At 38.8% G+C, this 15,556-nt stretch overlaps 1 protein-coding gene across 1 annotated transcript; it reads right to left on the reverse strand.

The window, feature by feature from the left end:
• Positions 1–1,104: 1,104 nt before the first annotated feature.
• LOC120276979 (patatin-like protein 3) lies at positions 1,105–3,098 on the reverse strand. The gene is made up of 3 exons (XM_039283718.1): positions 2,224–3,098; positions 2,003–2,065; positions 1,105–1,667 (listed from the first exon to the last, which is right to left on the reverse strand). The coding sequence occupies exons 1-3, from the start codon at positions 3,025–3,027 to the stop codon at positions 1,305–1,307; spliced, it is 1,230 nt and encodes a 409-aa protein (XP_039139652.1). The 5' UTR covers positions 3,028–3,098; the 3' UTR covers positions 1,105–1,304.
• Positions 3,099–15,556: the final 12,458 nt, after the last annotated feature.

Raw genomic sequence — 15,556 nt, forward strand, 5'->3', positions numbered from 1 at the left:
AAGCAGTTTATTGAACCATTTGATAAGTATTTTTAAACAAACAATACGTATGCACTGTCTGCTGGCAAGTCAACCGCTCCTTGATTTAAATGAGCGTAAATTTGTCTTGCCAATAAACCTCAAAAAGAACTCCCAAAAGCTAATGTCAAACATCACCAGCAATTCTATGTACATAAAACCAATGTTTTAATAACCGGACTGGTTGTCGAACCGGTTAGGCAACCGGTTCCGGTCCAACCGGTTGAACCGATTGAACCGGCCGGTTCAACCGGAATTAATTTTTTCAAATAAATAAATACTTAAAAATTAAAAAAATTAAAAAAATAAGTAAAAAATAACTTCAAAAATAAAGAAAAAATAATAAAAAAAATACAAAATTAGATATGACAAAGTTAAATTACCTTTATAAGGTCACAAAGTCTCAACTTTATATAAAATTAAAATTTTTAATATACATACATACAAGGATATAACTATACAACAAATATTAAAAAATAAATAATTAAATAAAATATAAGTATATAAGTACACAACAATAATAATAATTAAAAAATAAAAACTAAACCATTGAAATGTTTAGTTTAATACTTTAATACTTTAACTTTAATGATTTAATTATTGATTAGCATAAAATTATAAGTTAATTATAATAAATTAATGATAATAAATCATAATATATTAATATCTTGGGCCATTTTGTTTTTTATTTTTATTTTTTTAACTTTTTTGCCTTTTTGAAATTTGGACCAATTTAATAAGTTTATTAACTTTATTTAAGTTTTTAATTATAAAATAAATAAACCAATTAAATAATTTAAATTAATAAATTAGCCGGTCCGGTTCAACCGGTTCACCGGTTGAATCGGTTGAACCGGCCGGCCCGGTTCATTACTATTTTATGTGAGTAATCGGACCGGTTTACCGGCCGGTTCCCGGTTCAACCGGTTCAACCGGCCGGTCCGGTTTTTAAATCCTTGCATAAAACATACTTATTGGCATTTCATAATTGATAAAACAACCCAACCTGAAACATGTTGGAGAGTGACTTATTATGGTGTTTCATCTGTCCTTGTCCAGAACAATTATAATAAATTAAAGCTTAATTTACTTCATCCACACAATAAAACTAATCAATATCTCCGTCCCTCTACATCAAACCTCTCTTAATTATAACAAAAGGACCCTGCTGAACATTGAAAGACAACAGGCAACAAGATCCAATCCACATCACACTATACAGCTCACTCACCTATATACACACTTCAAACAAATAATATTTTATATTTTCAAAAAAAAAAAACCATTCATGGAGATGAAGTGGAAGTGATTGATGATGTTGAGATAGTGGTGATGATGCTACTGGTCCTGCTTGTAGTGGCTGACAATGTAGTTGTTGGTGTCATGGCTTGCTTTAGCACAACCGGAGGGGTTTCGGTGTTGTTGCTGCTAATCCTTCTTTCATGTTCTTTGATCAGTTCTTCACAGAACCATTCCAGTTTCTCTGCATTTGTTTGGTCTGATATCCTTTTCCCTCTGAACAACATTGACTCCACATTCTTCTGGGCCAGCACTTCCTCTGCCATCTCCATTAGCTTTCTCCTGTCCGTCACACGACTCACACTCTTCTTCTTTGTTTTATTCATTCTTGCACCACTCAATCCATTTGCCTGCAAAAGAAAAAAAGTTAATCAATGAATCTTTGTCAGAGGCATGCTTTTTCCACTTTTAGTGTCATATTTGATAACTATTAAGAGGAACAATTATTCTGATTTATGTCTGTACAAATTGTCCTGCTTAAAGTTAGCTTAGAAAATTGTATTTGTTATTTTTATTTGAATCAACACTTATTTAAACCTTTTTGAGTGGCTTAGTTAAATCTTTGAACAATGTTACGCGAATCCCAAATTTATCAATTTTCAATATATATTATAACAATTGTAAAACCGTAAATTTTTTTATTATAAAAAAATAATAACGAATAAACAAATAAATAAGTAAATACCTGAATCCGAACATAATTTCTTGACCCTCTATATGCAAAAGCCATGCCAAGAGCTTGGTCCACCTGATATAAAATAACAACCTAAACTTTAACTGAAAATAACAAATTAATTAAATAATTAATTAATTAAAAACAAACATAAACGAAAGGATAAAAATACTAACTTAATCCAATTAAAAAAATCGGAAAAATTACTTTCCATAAAAAAAATTCTATATTACCATGTCTGCGTGGCCTTTGCCAGCGATGGGCACAAGCTCCGTTGTCACCGGAGCCGCCACTACCTCTCCGCCGCCGAACGAAAGGAGGAGAAGATCATCGACGCCGGAGGCGGACGGGAACTCCTCCCCATTGTTCAGCACGTGCGTCACCGCCGCAGCCGCGGGGTTCCCCATGGCAACTCCGCCACCGACCGCCTCGATTTTCGTCGTCCCATCCACTGACTCTACACGTTTGGCATTGCACGTGGCGGAGCATACGTGCCGCACTCTGAAGTCATACTCCGCTGCCTCCACCGCGTCGGCACGTGAGAACATGAATGGTGCTCGCGTGCGGAGATCGTAGCAGGGGATCAGCACCGGCTTCACGGCGTCCCTCAGCGTAGCGTTGCCGAACAATCGCCGGAAAATGCGTCGGGGACGCCGGAGAATCCCCGGAGATCGGGAGATCCGGCCCCTGGTTTTGAGGAGGAGGCGGAGAGCATCGTCAGTGGAGATTGGAGGAGAGCCGTCAGGGCGGGGAGTGAAGAGAAGGGCGGCGAGGAAACCACCTGGGCCGGAGCCGGAGGCTAGATCGAAGAAGTCGGACAGGAGGGCGGAAGGGTTTGAGGATCGCTTCCGGAGAGACGCTTCAAGCCTAGCGAGGCAAGCTGCTGCAAGGATCGCGTCGCCGGAAGCATCGATGGAGAGGATCCGGACCTTACCGTTGCCGCTTCCGGCGCCGGCACAGGGAGAGAAGAGGAATTTGGACTCGAGAATGGAGAAGATCTCGAAGGAGAGCTTATCAACGTTGAAGACGGGATCCATAAACACGGCGAGGAGGGAAATGCTTCGGCGATTGATCGGCGGGAATCGTGGCAATGAAGTTTTGTTATTGGGTGATTAAATAGGTGGGAATCGGCTCAAGGACAGCAGCTGTGGGGCCCGGTGGAATTTATTTAATTAATTAGTGGGAATTTGTACTGTTAAAATAGGACAAATGTGTTATGATTGAGATGGAGTGATTAAATAATATTATTAAAAAAAAGCTATATGAAGTTGATTTTTTTTCCTTTTCAAGGGTGCTAGTGTCTTTGTGCTGAGGAGCCGTTTGGTACGGAGAAAATAACAATTTTATAAAAAAATCTAAAGTTGTGAAAAATTTTCACACGTTTTGTTTTTGTTTTAATATGAGTAATGCAAAATAACAATTTTCATGTAATTACTTTCCCTTTAACTAGAGAAAATGATTAATAGGGAAAGGGTGTGAAAATATTAAGCGAGTAAAATTCCGATACTACCTTTATTTAAATAAATTTTTTTATTTTTTCTTGATTTTAAAAACCCTATAGCAAAACTATTTCGTTTTTCTTTTCTTTCCAAAACTCTAAGACAAGAATGATCACTCATTAGATTTTTTTAATATTTTTTTTAATTTTTTAATGTTTTTTATAAAATTCTATATTTTTGGAAAAAGATTTTAGCTTTTTGTACAATTTTAATTAATTCATTTGATGTTACAAGGTTTGATAATGGGATTTTAACTTATATATATATTAATTTTATTAACTAGAATAATCATGGGCAAAATTGAGAATGCATATAACTTTACATAGAGAGCTATACCAAATGAAGGAATTAACTTTACATGCATTCCAATCACATTTTTTATTATACATACAAAAATTATTTTATTACTTTGCAGGGAAAATAATTACAGAGAAAGACTTTACAGTGAAAGATTTTACAAGGAAAGTTTTTCATTGCAAAGTACTTGAAAAAATTTTATTATTTAATGGAAAATCTGTATTATTTATTGATGTTATTTATATTATTTAATAATAATTTTTAGAAGAAATTATTTAAAAATCCTTATGAAGTTTCATTTTTCTTCTGTAGTCCCTCTGAAAACGCCCCTTGCGTGTGATCAGTAAGACCACGGGTTTGTCGAAGTAATAAATACCAGGAGAGTGGGTATCGTATCCACATGGAGTAGGGAATAAAAATACCAAGAATGCTATTTAACTAAGCGAAGACGGAATAATGATTTTGTTGATAAAATGTAATGAAAGCAAGAATAAAAGAAATAAGAAAGAAAGAAGAACAAATAGATGAGAGGTAAGGCAATTGATTGAAGTGGGGTACTCGGATATTGTTCCACCTAGGACAATTGCTTCAAGTGCAAAATCAACTATTATATCTCCTAATTGATGCTTAATGAATAGTGGAAATCCTTAAATACAAGGTCCCAAACCTAAGGTCAACTGTGACTAACTCTACAATATGTCCCGGCAGAGAAATCGATCAATCTCAACACCTCACACTGTGTACAATTGCAAGACACTCTAGGGATTCCAAGTGATAAACCCTATTCCAATGTATAGATCTAACCCTTTTGGTCAGCCGAAAGACCCCTAGTCGCAATTAAGCCCTAAGTGCTAAAGTCACTTTAATGTTTTACTCAGTTGCCTGTGCAACTAAGCCTCAGCGGAGGTCATCCCTTAGCCTATTCACTCTACTATGACCACAAAGAACTCTTGGAACGTGGAGGTAAGATAAATCACATTGGAGGGGAAAGGGGACGCTTCGCTACCTCTCGACTCACCCTCTCGACCCTCTCCAATCTTACAATGTCTAACCCTAATGGTGTGTCACTCACTCACAAAGGTTACCAATGTAGACTCTCAACCCTAGTGTCACTCTAAAGGAAAAATCATACAAAAAGCATTCAAGATTGAAACTCAATTAAAGACATCAATTAAGGAAAACATAATAGAAGATTAATGAAACAAATACATCCTAGGGTTCACAAATCCAAGTACCCACTAGGGGTTTAGCTCTCCATAGAAAAACCCACACGGTATTCATGTCGATGGTCTTGTGGAGTAGCATTATCTTCTCCAAAGGTCCCCTTGTTCGGCCTAGGGCACACCTCGCCGAATTGATGCCGACGAAAGCTCCCCAAATAACCTTATTCCAAGCTGAGCGCAGTGTCGAATCCGTAGAACCACTCCAAAGACTTAGCAAAAGCCTCTCAAAACCCTATCCGATGGCCTCCCAAAAGATAAGAAAAGTTAGAGAGAATGGTGAAAAGGATCTCCAAAAAATCGAGCTGAATCGCGGCTTAAATAGGGCTGGAATCGGGCATCCACACGCCCCTGTGGATTCTCCACACGGGCCTGTGGAATTTCCACATGGTCGTGGTGAATTTCCACACGCCCGTGTGGATTCTTTGGAAACCTAATTTTCGGCCAGCTGTGAACAATAACTGCTATAGTGTATTGCTATAATGATTTGCTATAGTAACATGCTATAGTACTCCGCCAAAACACTCCCAATTCCACACTTTTCATCGAGGCAACATAAACGGGTACACGTTTATGCCGTAGATCGCAACTCTTCTTTAATCAAAGGCCTCATTGGATAAGATCTTGCTATCAATGCGTAAGTCAGGATACACAAATGTGACTGCCTTCGTGCCCCTCCAACTCATTATAATGACTTGAATATATTGAAATTGGTACACATTCACATATCTTAGAGCCCCACTTGTGTCTTCGCGTTTGTTCCTTCAAAGATTCCACCAAATAGTGCGTTCACGATCTACTTTTTGCTGCTTTTCTGAATACTTAGCTTCACAACCCTACATGCGCAAAAGAACACAAATACACATATATTAGCGCTTAAACCTGATAAAAGTAATGCTCATCGTAAGGAAAGAATACTTCCTATTCTTAACACACAAACACACAAACACTTACCACACCAGTTAATGTCTTTCCTCTCAAATGGCAGAATTGTCCTTCTCTTTTGCCTACCGCCCAATCACATCAAACTTTTGGTAGGTAATGGCAAAAGGCTTCATCTCCATCCTCTTTTAGTGTACTACATCTACATCTTCATCTTCATTCTCTGTCTCTTGTTCTTTTTCTCCTTGTCATTGTTCTTCTTCTCCTTGTCGTTATTCTTCTTCTTTGCCTCCTTCTTTTGATCGTTCAAGTAAGTAACATCTCCATTCTTATCGTTCAGTTTTGTCGAGGGTGTAGTTCAGTTTCGGTTACTTCCTCCTTGGGGGATTTTTTTTAACCTATGGGTTTCTCTAATGTTTATGTAGGTGTTAGTTATCATGGAGACATTTTGTGTTGTGTCTTATTTCAGAGGTGAAGGACGGCTACTATAATTCACGGTCCTCACAGCATGAGAGGGTGTTGTGACCGAGATATGTGAGCGGTGGTCACTGGATGTTTTTCGAGTCACTAGGAAGTTTGTGACATCTGACTCATACGGTATGATTTGCTCAATTGAGTCAGATACGGATTTCCAACGCATGTGCCACATACACCACACTTTTAAGAAGAGTGTGGTGGACATCATTGTTGAAGAAGTCAGTAGGGCAGCGGAAGCAACCATTAATAGCTCCTTACCACCATCGTAATTCAGCAATAAAGATAGCTCTTATTATGTCGCGTGTCGTCCTGTGAATTATCACTATTTTTTCATGTAGTTGTATATGTTTGTGTGTATTACAATATCTTACATGTGTGTTATATGCATTTCATGTGTATTATATGTGTAATTTGTGTGTTATATTGATTTCCCGTATATTACTTTGAGTTTTTTGTGTTTTGTTCTTGACTTTTTCCTTACCTTATGCGTTGACATTCGTAGGGAGTTAATCTCAGAAAGCATGAATGCGGACATAAAGATGTTTTTATCCCAATATTCTCCTGCAGGTGCGTGCTTAGTATTACTTCATGTTCACAAACATCTGATAGATCAACATTGCAAGTAGGACAACGGTTCTAGAGTGTGGATAATTTCAAATATGCCTTGTACAGCCACACCATACAGCACAATTTTGACTTCAAATACATAAAAAGTGACAGACTTCGCTTAACTGTGAGGTGTACTTCTCCGGATTGTCAGTGGCGTGTCCATGCATCCAAATAGAGAAATGATGAGACGTTCCGAATGAAGATAATGCAAGCAACGCACACTTGCGGTCGGCCGTCGATACGACAGTCAACCCGAAAGCCAGTAAGAAGTGGGTCAGTGACCATATTATGTAGAGACTAAAGGAACGACCATGATATGTGTCTTCACAAGTGCACAGGTCGCACACAAGTAATACAGTGGTACCCCGCTAGGGGTAGGATTGTCGAACCTCAGGGACTGGACTTAAAGTACTAATCTATCTTTTGATGTTCACTCTAACAAAGATTAGGAAGAGATTTAAATAAAAACAAATTAGTGAAAAAGTAAATAATGGTAGAAACCGGGGCATTAGGATTGTGTTTTAAACTATAAGAGAGCAATGCCCCGGGATGATTCCTATGGGTTATAGTATGCTAACTTGATTATAATGGTTACCAGGTACATTCCATGATTCAAGTGTGTACCCTAAAGCAATATTGCATCTATAGTTCTCAAATACACCAAGTTATGCCAAGATAACTAGATTACCAAGGCAGCTATGTAATTCAAGCCATCAAGATAACCAAACACAAGATTAAACACATGAAACTCAAAGAACTCCGTAATCATTAACAGTCAAGTAGTCAAGCATATAAAACCACATAGTTCAACACCCCGGGGCACCGTGGACAGTTAGCCCCTTATGGACGGGTATAAAAAGAAAGACATAGATAAATAACAAGAGAAAGAAGACATGACTCCCTTCTACTCAAGATGATCTTCTATGTCGAACTCCTTATGCTTAACCCCACTTCTCTTGTGCCTCCGACTCCTCCTTTATCCCCTTAGAGTGTATAGTGAAGCCTGATCTTCACCCTCTTCATAGTCCTCCCGGTGAAGAGTTGAATCCCCTAAAAAAGATGAGGGTAAACTCTAAAAATTAGAATTAAAAGGGCAATATTCAAGCTCGACGCGGTTTAAGCACGATCGTACTTAAACCGTGTTTCCATAGGCAGCTTCTTAGTGACTCGGCTAAGTGTTCGCATGTGATTTTTAGTGGAAGGGAGTGTGGTCATGCTTGGCACGTGTTTCCATAAGCATGATTCTGCTAGGAGCCCCCGGCGCGTGCTCCTCCCGTTGAGAAAAACAGCAATTCCAACCTGAGAGATTCAGGGGGAGGAACAGTGTGGTACCATGTCCTGATTTTTGACCTCATGTCTTTTTAGATTTTTGTCCATTCATTAGGGGAAAAATTGTCATTTTGCACTAGTGGCATCTTTGCATGATTGCACAGTAGGTTTTGTGTGAAAACCAGCCGAAAACCAGGGGTAAAATGGTCTTTTGGACATTTTTCATTTTATTTTCTCTTCTAAGGGCATTTTGGTAATTTTTCCTTTTCTTTAAAATAAATTGAAAATTTAAGGGATAAGAAGCAACGTGGCTGCTCTCCTTTTCTCTCATTTTTACTTTTCTTTCTTCTTCCACTTGTTATCCTTCTTCGGCCGAACACTTGTTTTTGAAAAAAAAAATTCGTCGGCGAGCTTTTTCTTCGAATCAAAGCCTCAAACTCCTTCCTCCCAAGCTCTTGAGTGTGATAAGGCTTCGATCCAAGGTTTTTCCTTCGTATTTTCCTCGTATTTCATCATTTTTGAAATTTTTGAAAATCTTACAAATAAACCTTAGTTTGAGTTGTTTTTGGGCTCAAATCGAAGCCAATGTTGTTGATATTCATTTGTGTGTACGTTTGTGATAAAATTTTGTGTTTTAGTGTTGTAAATCGACGATAAACTATTGAAACAAGGACAGGTTTACTGTAGCAAATTCGTGGTTATGCAGTACCCAAAAACCTTGGCCTTTTCTTGAATTTCTTTGGTCCAAATCGAAGCCCTTCTTCTTTGGAATTCATTGGAACTTGTTTTACTTTGATTTGGAGTCGTTTGGTTCCAAAATGACGTCGTTTTCTCCTAAAACCCTAGAGTTACATGTTCGACATGTAACCTTGCATTCGCATGCATTTTAGTTTCCATTCTTGTGTTAATTGATTCTTGGATTTCTTGTTTGATTCTAGGTGGCGAAGCTTCCTCCCAAGGGAAGGAAATTGCCGACCTGTGAGCGCGTCTCAAGGCGAGACGATTGGCTCAGTGAGTGGTTTACTTGTTAATTGCATAGATTTAATAAGAGTATGATAATGTTTCTTTATATGTTTTATATCTTAAACTTGATGATGGATCAGATTTCATTCAATATATATATAGAGCTATTTTGAGCAATGAGTTATTTAGCAAAATGATTCTATTATACTTATACATATTTATTTTGGAATAAACATGTTTACATGTAAATGTATTTTACATGCAAATGGAATATGGATTAATGTATATTTCCGTATTTACACATGATATGCTTGATTCCACGAGTTGGAATTGGAAAGAGTTGCATTGTGGCATTTGGATTTTGATGGTGACAACGGACTTAGGTCTGACACTGTAGTGTGAAGTTCCACTGTCCAGCCTAATGGGAAGTGGCGTGGTCAACCCTGAGTTTACCCTGAGTTCCACTAGACTTAACCTTGGTATACTATTCTTGTATTTATACTTTCTAGCTATATTTGGAGCCCCGGCCAGTTCTGTAGTGGAGGTTGTCTCCCTCTTCAGTAAGTTGTGATAGCGGGTTTGTTTTGAGCCTTACGATGACTAGGAGGTAGGATGTTGTAGGGTGCACTCCTTGTTGTCGTGGTGATTGCCACGTGCGCAGCCAGTGTCTGGGCATGACAATTTTAGTGGTTCAGAGCTAGAGGTTTAGGCTGATCTTAGTCCGAATCCTAAACCTGTTGTTTCGCTACTAATTAGTGGATCCAATTACTGATTTGCATTTAGTGTAAATGCATATAGGAATTAAGTTTGAAATTTGTTTTTCTTGTTCCTTTCAGCTAGAATGCCAGCACAACGTCCATTTGCACATCAAGGAGTTGGTATTCCTTCTGAGGAACGTCCTCTTGTCCAACCTCCTTCTCTTTCTAGGTAAGAGGTCAGTTTAGGACGTGAGGTTGTTGTGGCAACATCAGTGCATGCTCCCGGTGTCCCAGACCTTGAGCCTAATATTGCAACTTTGGGAGTAGCACCACCCCCGGAAGCTCTTCAAGTCTTTAAGGCGTATTGGGATGCCGAAGGTCGTTAGCTAACGTACTAGGAATACCGTGATTTCCTTGGTTATTGGAGCCTGTTCGGGGGACAGCCTAGTACTGAGCCAGTATTTGTGCCGCCACCACCCCCTCCAATTCTTTCAGTTCAGCATGTACCGGTAGAAGATAACAAGATCAGTCAGAGCTTAACTTTGTCCAAGTTACCAAAGGAAGCAGTTCAGTTGGCCTTGAGGGCCAATAAATTGGTCATTGAAGGTAAATGCCTTTGTGAGAATCTAGCTAAGAAAAGAAACTTAGATTTTTCAAGAGCATCCAAGCGTAGTAAGAGTGAGGGCACCTCTTCAGATTTTAAAGGATCTAGCTTAGTTAAACTGTTGTCCAGACGAGTGGGTAGTCAAAAACGTACTACATCTTTGAGTTGTAGTTTTAGAGGAAAGTCAACTAGAAATATTCCCAAATGCCGAAACCGCAACAGATTTCATCCTGGTCCATGTCGTGAGCCACCCATATGCTATTAGTGTAGGCAAACAGGCCACCTTAAGTCAACATGTCCAGAGTTAGGCCATGGAACACCTGGGTCAGCATCTCCTGGAAGACGATAGAGTCAGTCTTAGAATGTATCACCTATTGGGTCTGCACCAGTTTCCCCAACCAGATCAGTTATTACACCAGGTGAAGCACAATGACCACATACCTGTTCTCAAACCATAGTTTATGCCAGGACCAATGGGGAAGCCGAGGACAGATCCAACGTGATTTCAAGTATTGTATCTATCTTTCATCATGAGGCATATGTTTCAATAGACCTAGGATCAGAGAGATCTTTTGGTAGCACTGCATTTGCATGTCATGCTAACAGGATAGCTTCTCCTTTAGACTGTGGCCTGGTGATCAAAACAGCCCTTGGCGAAGAGATTGTCAGAGAGGTAGTTTTCCCAGGATGTCCCATCAAGGCGAAATATATAGAATTTGAGGTAGATTTGATTCCATTGGAGATGCGATATTTTGATGCCATTCTAGGGATGGAATGGCTGAACAGGTATAAAGTTGCCATTAACTGCTTCAGGAAAGAAGTGATCCTGCAGGCCTCTCATGGATCTAGTATTGTGCTTGATGGTGAAAGGAAGGTTCTTTCGAGGTGTGTGATATCTTCTGTGAAAGCAAGAAAATTATTGCGTAAGGGATGTGAAGCATACCTGGCCCAAGTAGTTGATACAAGAATTGTTGCACCAAACATCAAAGATGTCCCCATTGTTCAAGAGTTTGAGGATGCATTTCCTGATGAATTGCCTGGATTACCTCCAGATCGAGAATTTGAGTTTGCTATTGACTTGCTACCAGGTACTTCCCCAATCTCCATTCCTCCGTATCGCATGGCACCAACAAAACTTAAGGAGTTAAAATTGCAGTTACATGATTTGGTGGACAAAGGGTTCATACGCCCGAGTATGTCACCTTGGGGTGTGCCAGTCCTCTTTGTGAAGAAAAAGGATGGTTTCTTCAGATGATTTGTTTAATTAGTTGCGTGGGACAAGAGTGTTTTCGAAGATTAACCTTCGGTCGGGTAGCCATCAGTTAAAGATCAAGTAGAGTAATATGCCGAAGACAGCGTTCTGTACGTGATACGAGCATTATAAATTTTTGGTAATACCTTTCGGGTTGACTAATGCCTCAGCTTCATTTATGGACCTACTAAATATAGTCTTCAGACCATATCTCGACAAGTTTGTGATTGTCTTCATCGACAATATTTTGATCTACTCATCAACTAAAGAAGAGCATGGGCAGCATTTGCGTACAACATTACCGATCCTCCGGGAAGAAAAGGTGTATGCTAACTTCTAGAAGTGTGAGTTTTGGTCACAGGAAATGGTCCTTCTTAGACATGTGGTACTTAGAAAAAGGAATTTGTGTGGACCAGAAGAAGGTTAAAGCAATCATTATTTGGGGTGAGAAATGTGAGAAGTGTTTTCAAGAGTGGAAGAGCTACCTAACTTCAGTGCTAGTGCTTATGCTACCTACCAATGGTAAAGAGTTTGTAGTGTTCAGTGATGCTTCACGACAGGATCTTGGTTGTGTATTGATGCAAGATAGGAGAATGAAAGCTTATGCTTCTCGACAGTTGAAGAAGCACGAGTTGAATTATCCTACCCATGATTTGGAGTTAGCGGAAGTGGGTTTTGCCCTAAAGATCTAGCGACATTATTTCTATGGAGAGAGATGTTTGATTTATACTGATCATAAGAGTTTAGAATAATTGTTCACTTAGAAGGAGCTAAACTTGAGGCAGCGTAGATGGCTGGAGTTGATCAAGGATTATGATCTGGTGATTGACTACCATCCAGTTCTTCGGGACATGAATGCCAGATTTAAGATTGGGCCAAAAGGGGTTCTGTTGGCAACTTTTATAGTAAGACCGTCATTACTTGAGCAGCATCAAGAAGCTCAGAGAGCAAATGAAGAGTTAATGAAAGAAATACAACGGTTGGAAAAAAGGTGAACCTAGTGAATTTGGGCTTCGTAGTGATGGTATTATTGTTTTTCAGGGAAGGGTTTGTATTCCAAAGGATACAACACTTAGAAGTGCTATTTTAGAGAAAGCTCATTCCTCAACCTACACAGTACATCTAGGCAGCAGTAAGATCTACCGTACGATCAGGGGAAATTTTTGGTGGTCTAGAATAAATTGCGAGATTGCAGAGTTTGTAACAAGATGCTTAGTGTGTTAGCAAGTAAAAGTGGAGCATCAACAACCAGCAGGACTATTGCAACCTTTTCCTATCCCAGAGTGGAAATGGGAGCATATTACTATGGATTTCGTGGTTGGGTTACCGGGTACTCTTCAGGTGCATGACGTTGTGTGGGTCATTGTGGACCGTTTGACGAGATCAACCCATTTTCTGGCCATTCATACCAAATATTCTTTGGAAAGGTTAGCAAAACTATTTATAAGAAAAGTAGTTAAACTCCACGAAGTACCTGTTTCAATTGTGTCAGATCGTGACCCGGGATTTACCCCTCAGTTTTGGCTGAAGTTTCATTAGGCTTTTGGGACAACTTTGAGACTCAGTACTTCATACCATCTTTAGACATATGGCCAATCAGAGCATATAATCCAGACACTTGAGGATATGTTAAGGGCTTGTGTTCTCAATTTCTAGAGAAATTGGGAAAAGCATTTACCTCTTCTGGAATTCACTTACAATAATAGTTTTCACTCAAGTATTGGTATGGCTCCTTATGAAGCTTTGTATGGACGTAAGTGTCGAACATCTCTTTGTTGGAGTGAAGTTGGTAAAAGAAAGTTGCAAAGTGTAGAATTGATTGAAGAAACTACAGAAAAAGTGAAGGTAATTCAAGATAGGTTGAAAGTGACCCTAGATCGACAAACGAGCTATGCTAATAACATGAGAAGAGATTTAGAGTTCCAAGTGGGTGATAGAGTTTTTCTTAAGATATCACCTTGGAAAGGGGTAATACGGTTTCGTAGCAGGGGAAAGCTAAATTCTTGCTACATTGGGTCGTTCTTGATACTTGAAAGAATTTGGATAGTGGCCTATAGATTAGACTTGCCACCAGAGTTAGAGAAGATCCATAATGTTTTCCAAGTCTCGTTGTTTAAGAAGTATATACCAGATCCGTCGCATTCACTTGAAACACCCCAGTAGGACTTCGAGAAGATTGGATATTTTAAGTGAGACCTGTTCGTATCCTTAATCGGATAGAAAAAGTGCTTCGAGGAAAGGTGGTGCCAGTAGTAAAATTTCTTTGGAAAAGTGAACGGATTGAGGAGTTGACCTGGGAACCTGAATGGTTTATGAAAGAGAAATATCCTGATTTGTTTAGTGAGTCTGGTGAGTAGAAATTTTGAGGACAAAATTTCTCTGAGGGTAGAGTGTGGTACCCTGTCCTGATTTTTGACCTTATGCCTTTTTAGATTTTTGTGCATGTATTAAAGGCAAAATGGTCATTTTGCACTAGTGGCATCTTTGTATGATTGCACAGTAGGTTATGTGTGAAAACCAAGGGCAAAACGGTCTTTTGGATACTTTTCATTTTATTTTCTTTTATAAGGGTATTTTGGTAATTTCTCCTTTTATTTTAAAAAAGTGAAAATTTAAGGGATAAGAAACAACGTGGCTGCTCTCCCTTTCTCTCATTTTCACTTTTCTTTCTTTTCCTCCTGTTATTCTTCTTCGGTGAGCTTTTTCTTCGAATAAAACCTCAAAATCCTTCCTCCCAAGCTCTTGAGTGTGGTAAGGCTTCGATCCAAGGTTTTTCCTTCGTATTTTCCTCATATTTCATCGTTTTTGAAATTTTTGAAAATGCTACAAATAAACCTTGGTTTGAGTTGTTTTTGGGCTCAAATCGAAGCCAATGTTGTTGATATACATTTGTGTGTATGTTTGTCAAGAAATTTTGTGTTTTAGTGTTGTAAATCGACGAGAAACTAATAAAAGAAGGATAATTTTACTGTAGAAAATTCGTGGTTATGTAGCACCGAAAAACCTTGGCCTTTTCTTGTATTTCTTTGGTCCAAATCGAAGCCCTTCTTCCTTGAAATTCATTAGAACTTGTTTTACTTTGATTTGGGGTTGTTTGGGTCCAAAATGACGTCGTTTTCTCCGAAAATCCTAGAGTTACATGTTCGACATGTAACATTGCATTCGCATGCATTTTAGTTTCCATTATTATGTTCATTGATTCTTGGATTTCTTGTTTGATTATAGGTGGCGAAGCTTCCTTCCAAGGGAAGGAAATTGCCGACCTGTGAGCGCGTCTCAAGGCGAGACGATTGGTTCAGTGAGTGGCTTACTTGTTAATTGCATAGATTTAATAAGAGTATGATAATATTTCTTTATATGTTTTATATCATAAATTTGATGATGGATCAGATTTCATTCGATATATATAGAGCTATTTTGAGCAATGAGTTATTTGGCAAAATGATTCTAGTATATTTATGCATATTTATTTTGAAAGAAACATGCTTACATGTAAATGTATTTTTGCAAATGGAATATGGATTAATGTATATTTCCGTATTTACACATGGTATGCTTGATTCCTCGAGTTGGAATTGGAAAGAATTGCATTGTTGCATTTGGATTTTGATGGTGACAGCGGACTTAGGTCTGACACTGCAGTGTGGGGTTCCATGGTCAACCCTGAGTTTACCCTGGTCAAGAGATGCGCGGAGCCATTGATAGGGGCTCTTTTATGTGAGAAACCCGGGGTCACCATATGGGAATCTCAGTAGCCAACACTAAGGAAGGCAATATTGTGAATTTTAAAAGTCTT

The sequence above is a fragment of the Dioscorea cayenensis genome, chromosome 15 (genome assembly GCF_009730915.1).
Source record: "Dioscorea cayenensis subsp. rotundata cultivar TDr96_F1 chromosome 15, TDr96_F1_v2_PseudoChromosome.rev07_lg8_w22 25.fasta, whole genome shotgun sequence".
NCBI lineage: Eukaryota > Viridiplantae > Streptophyta > Magnoliopsida > Dioscoreales > Dioscoreaceae > Dioscorea > Dioscorea cayenensis.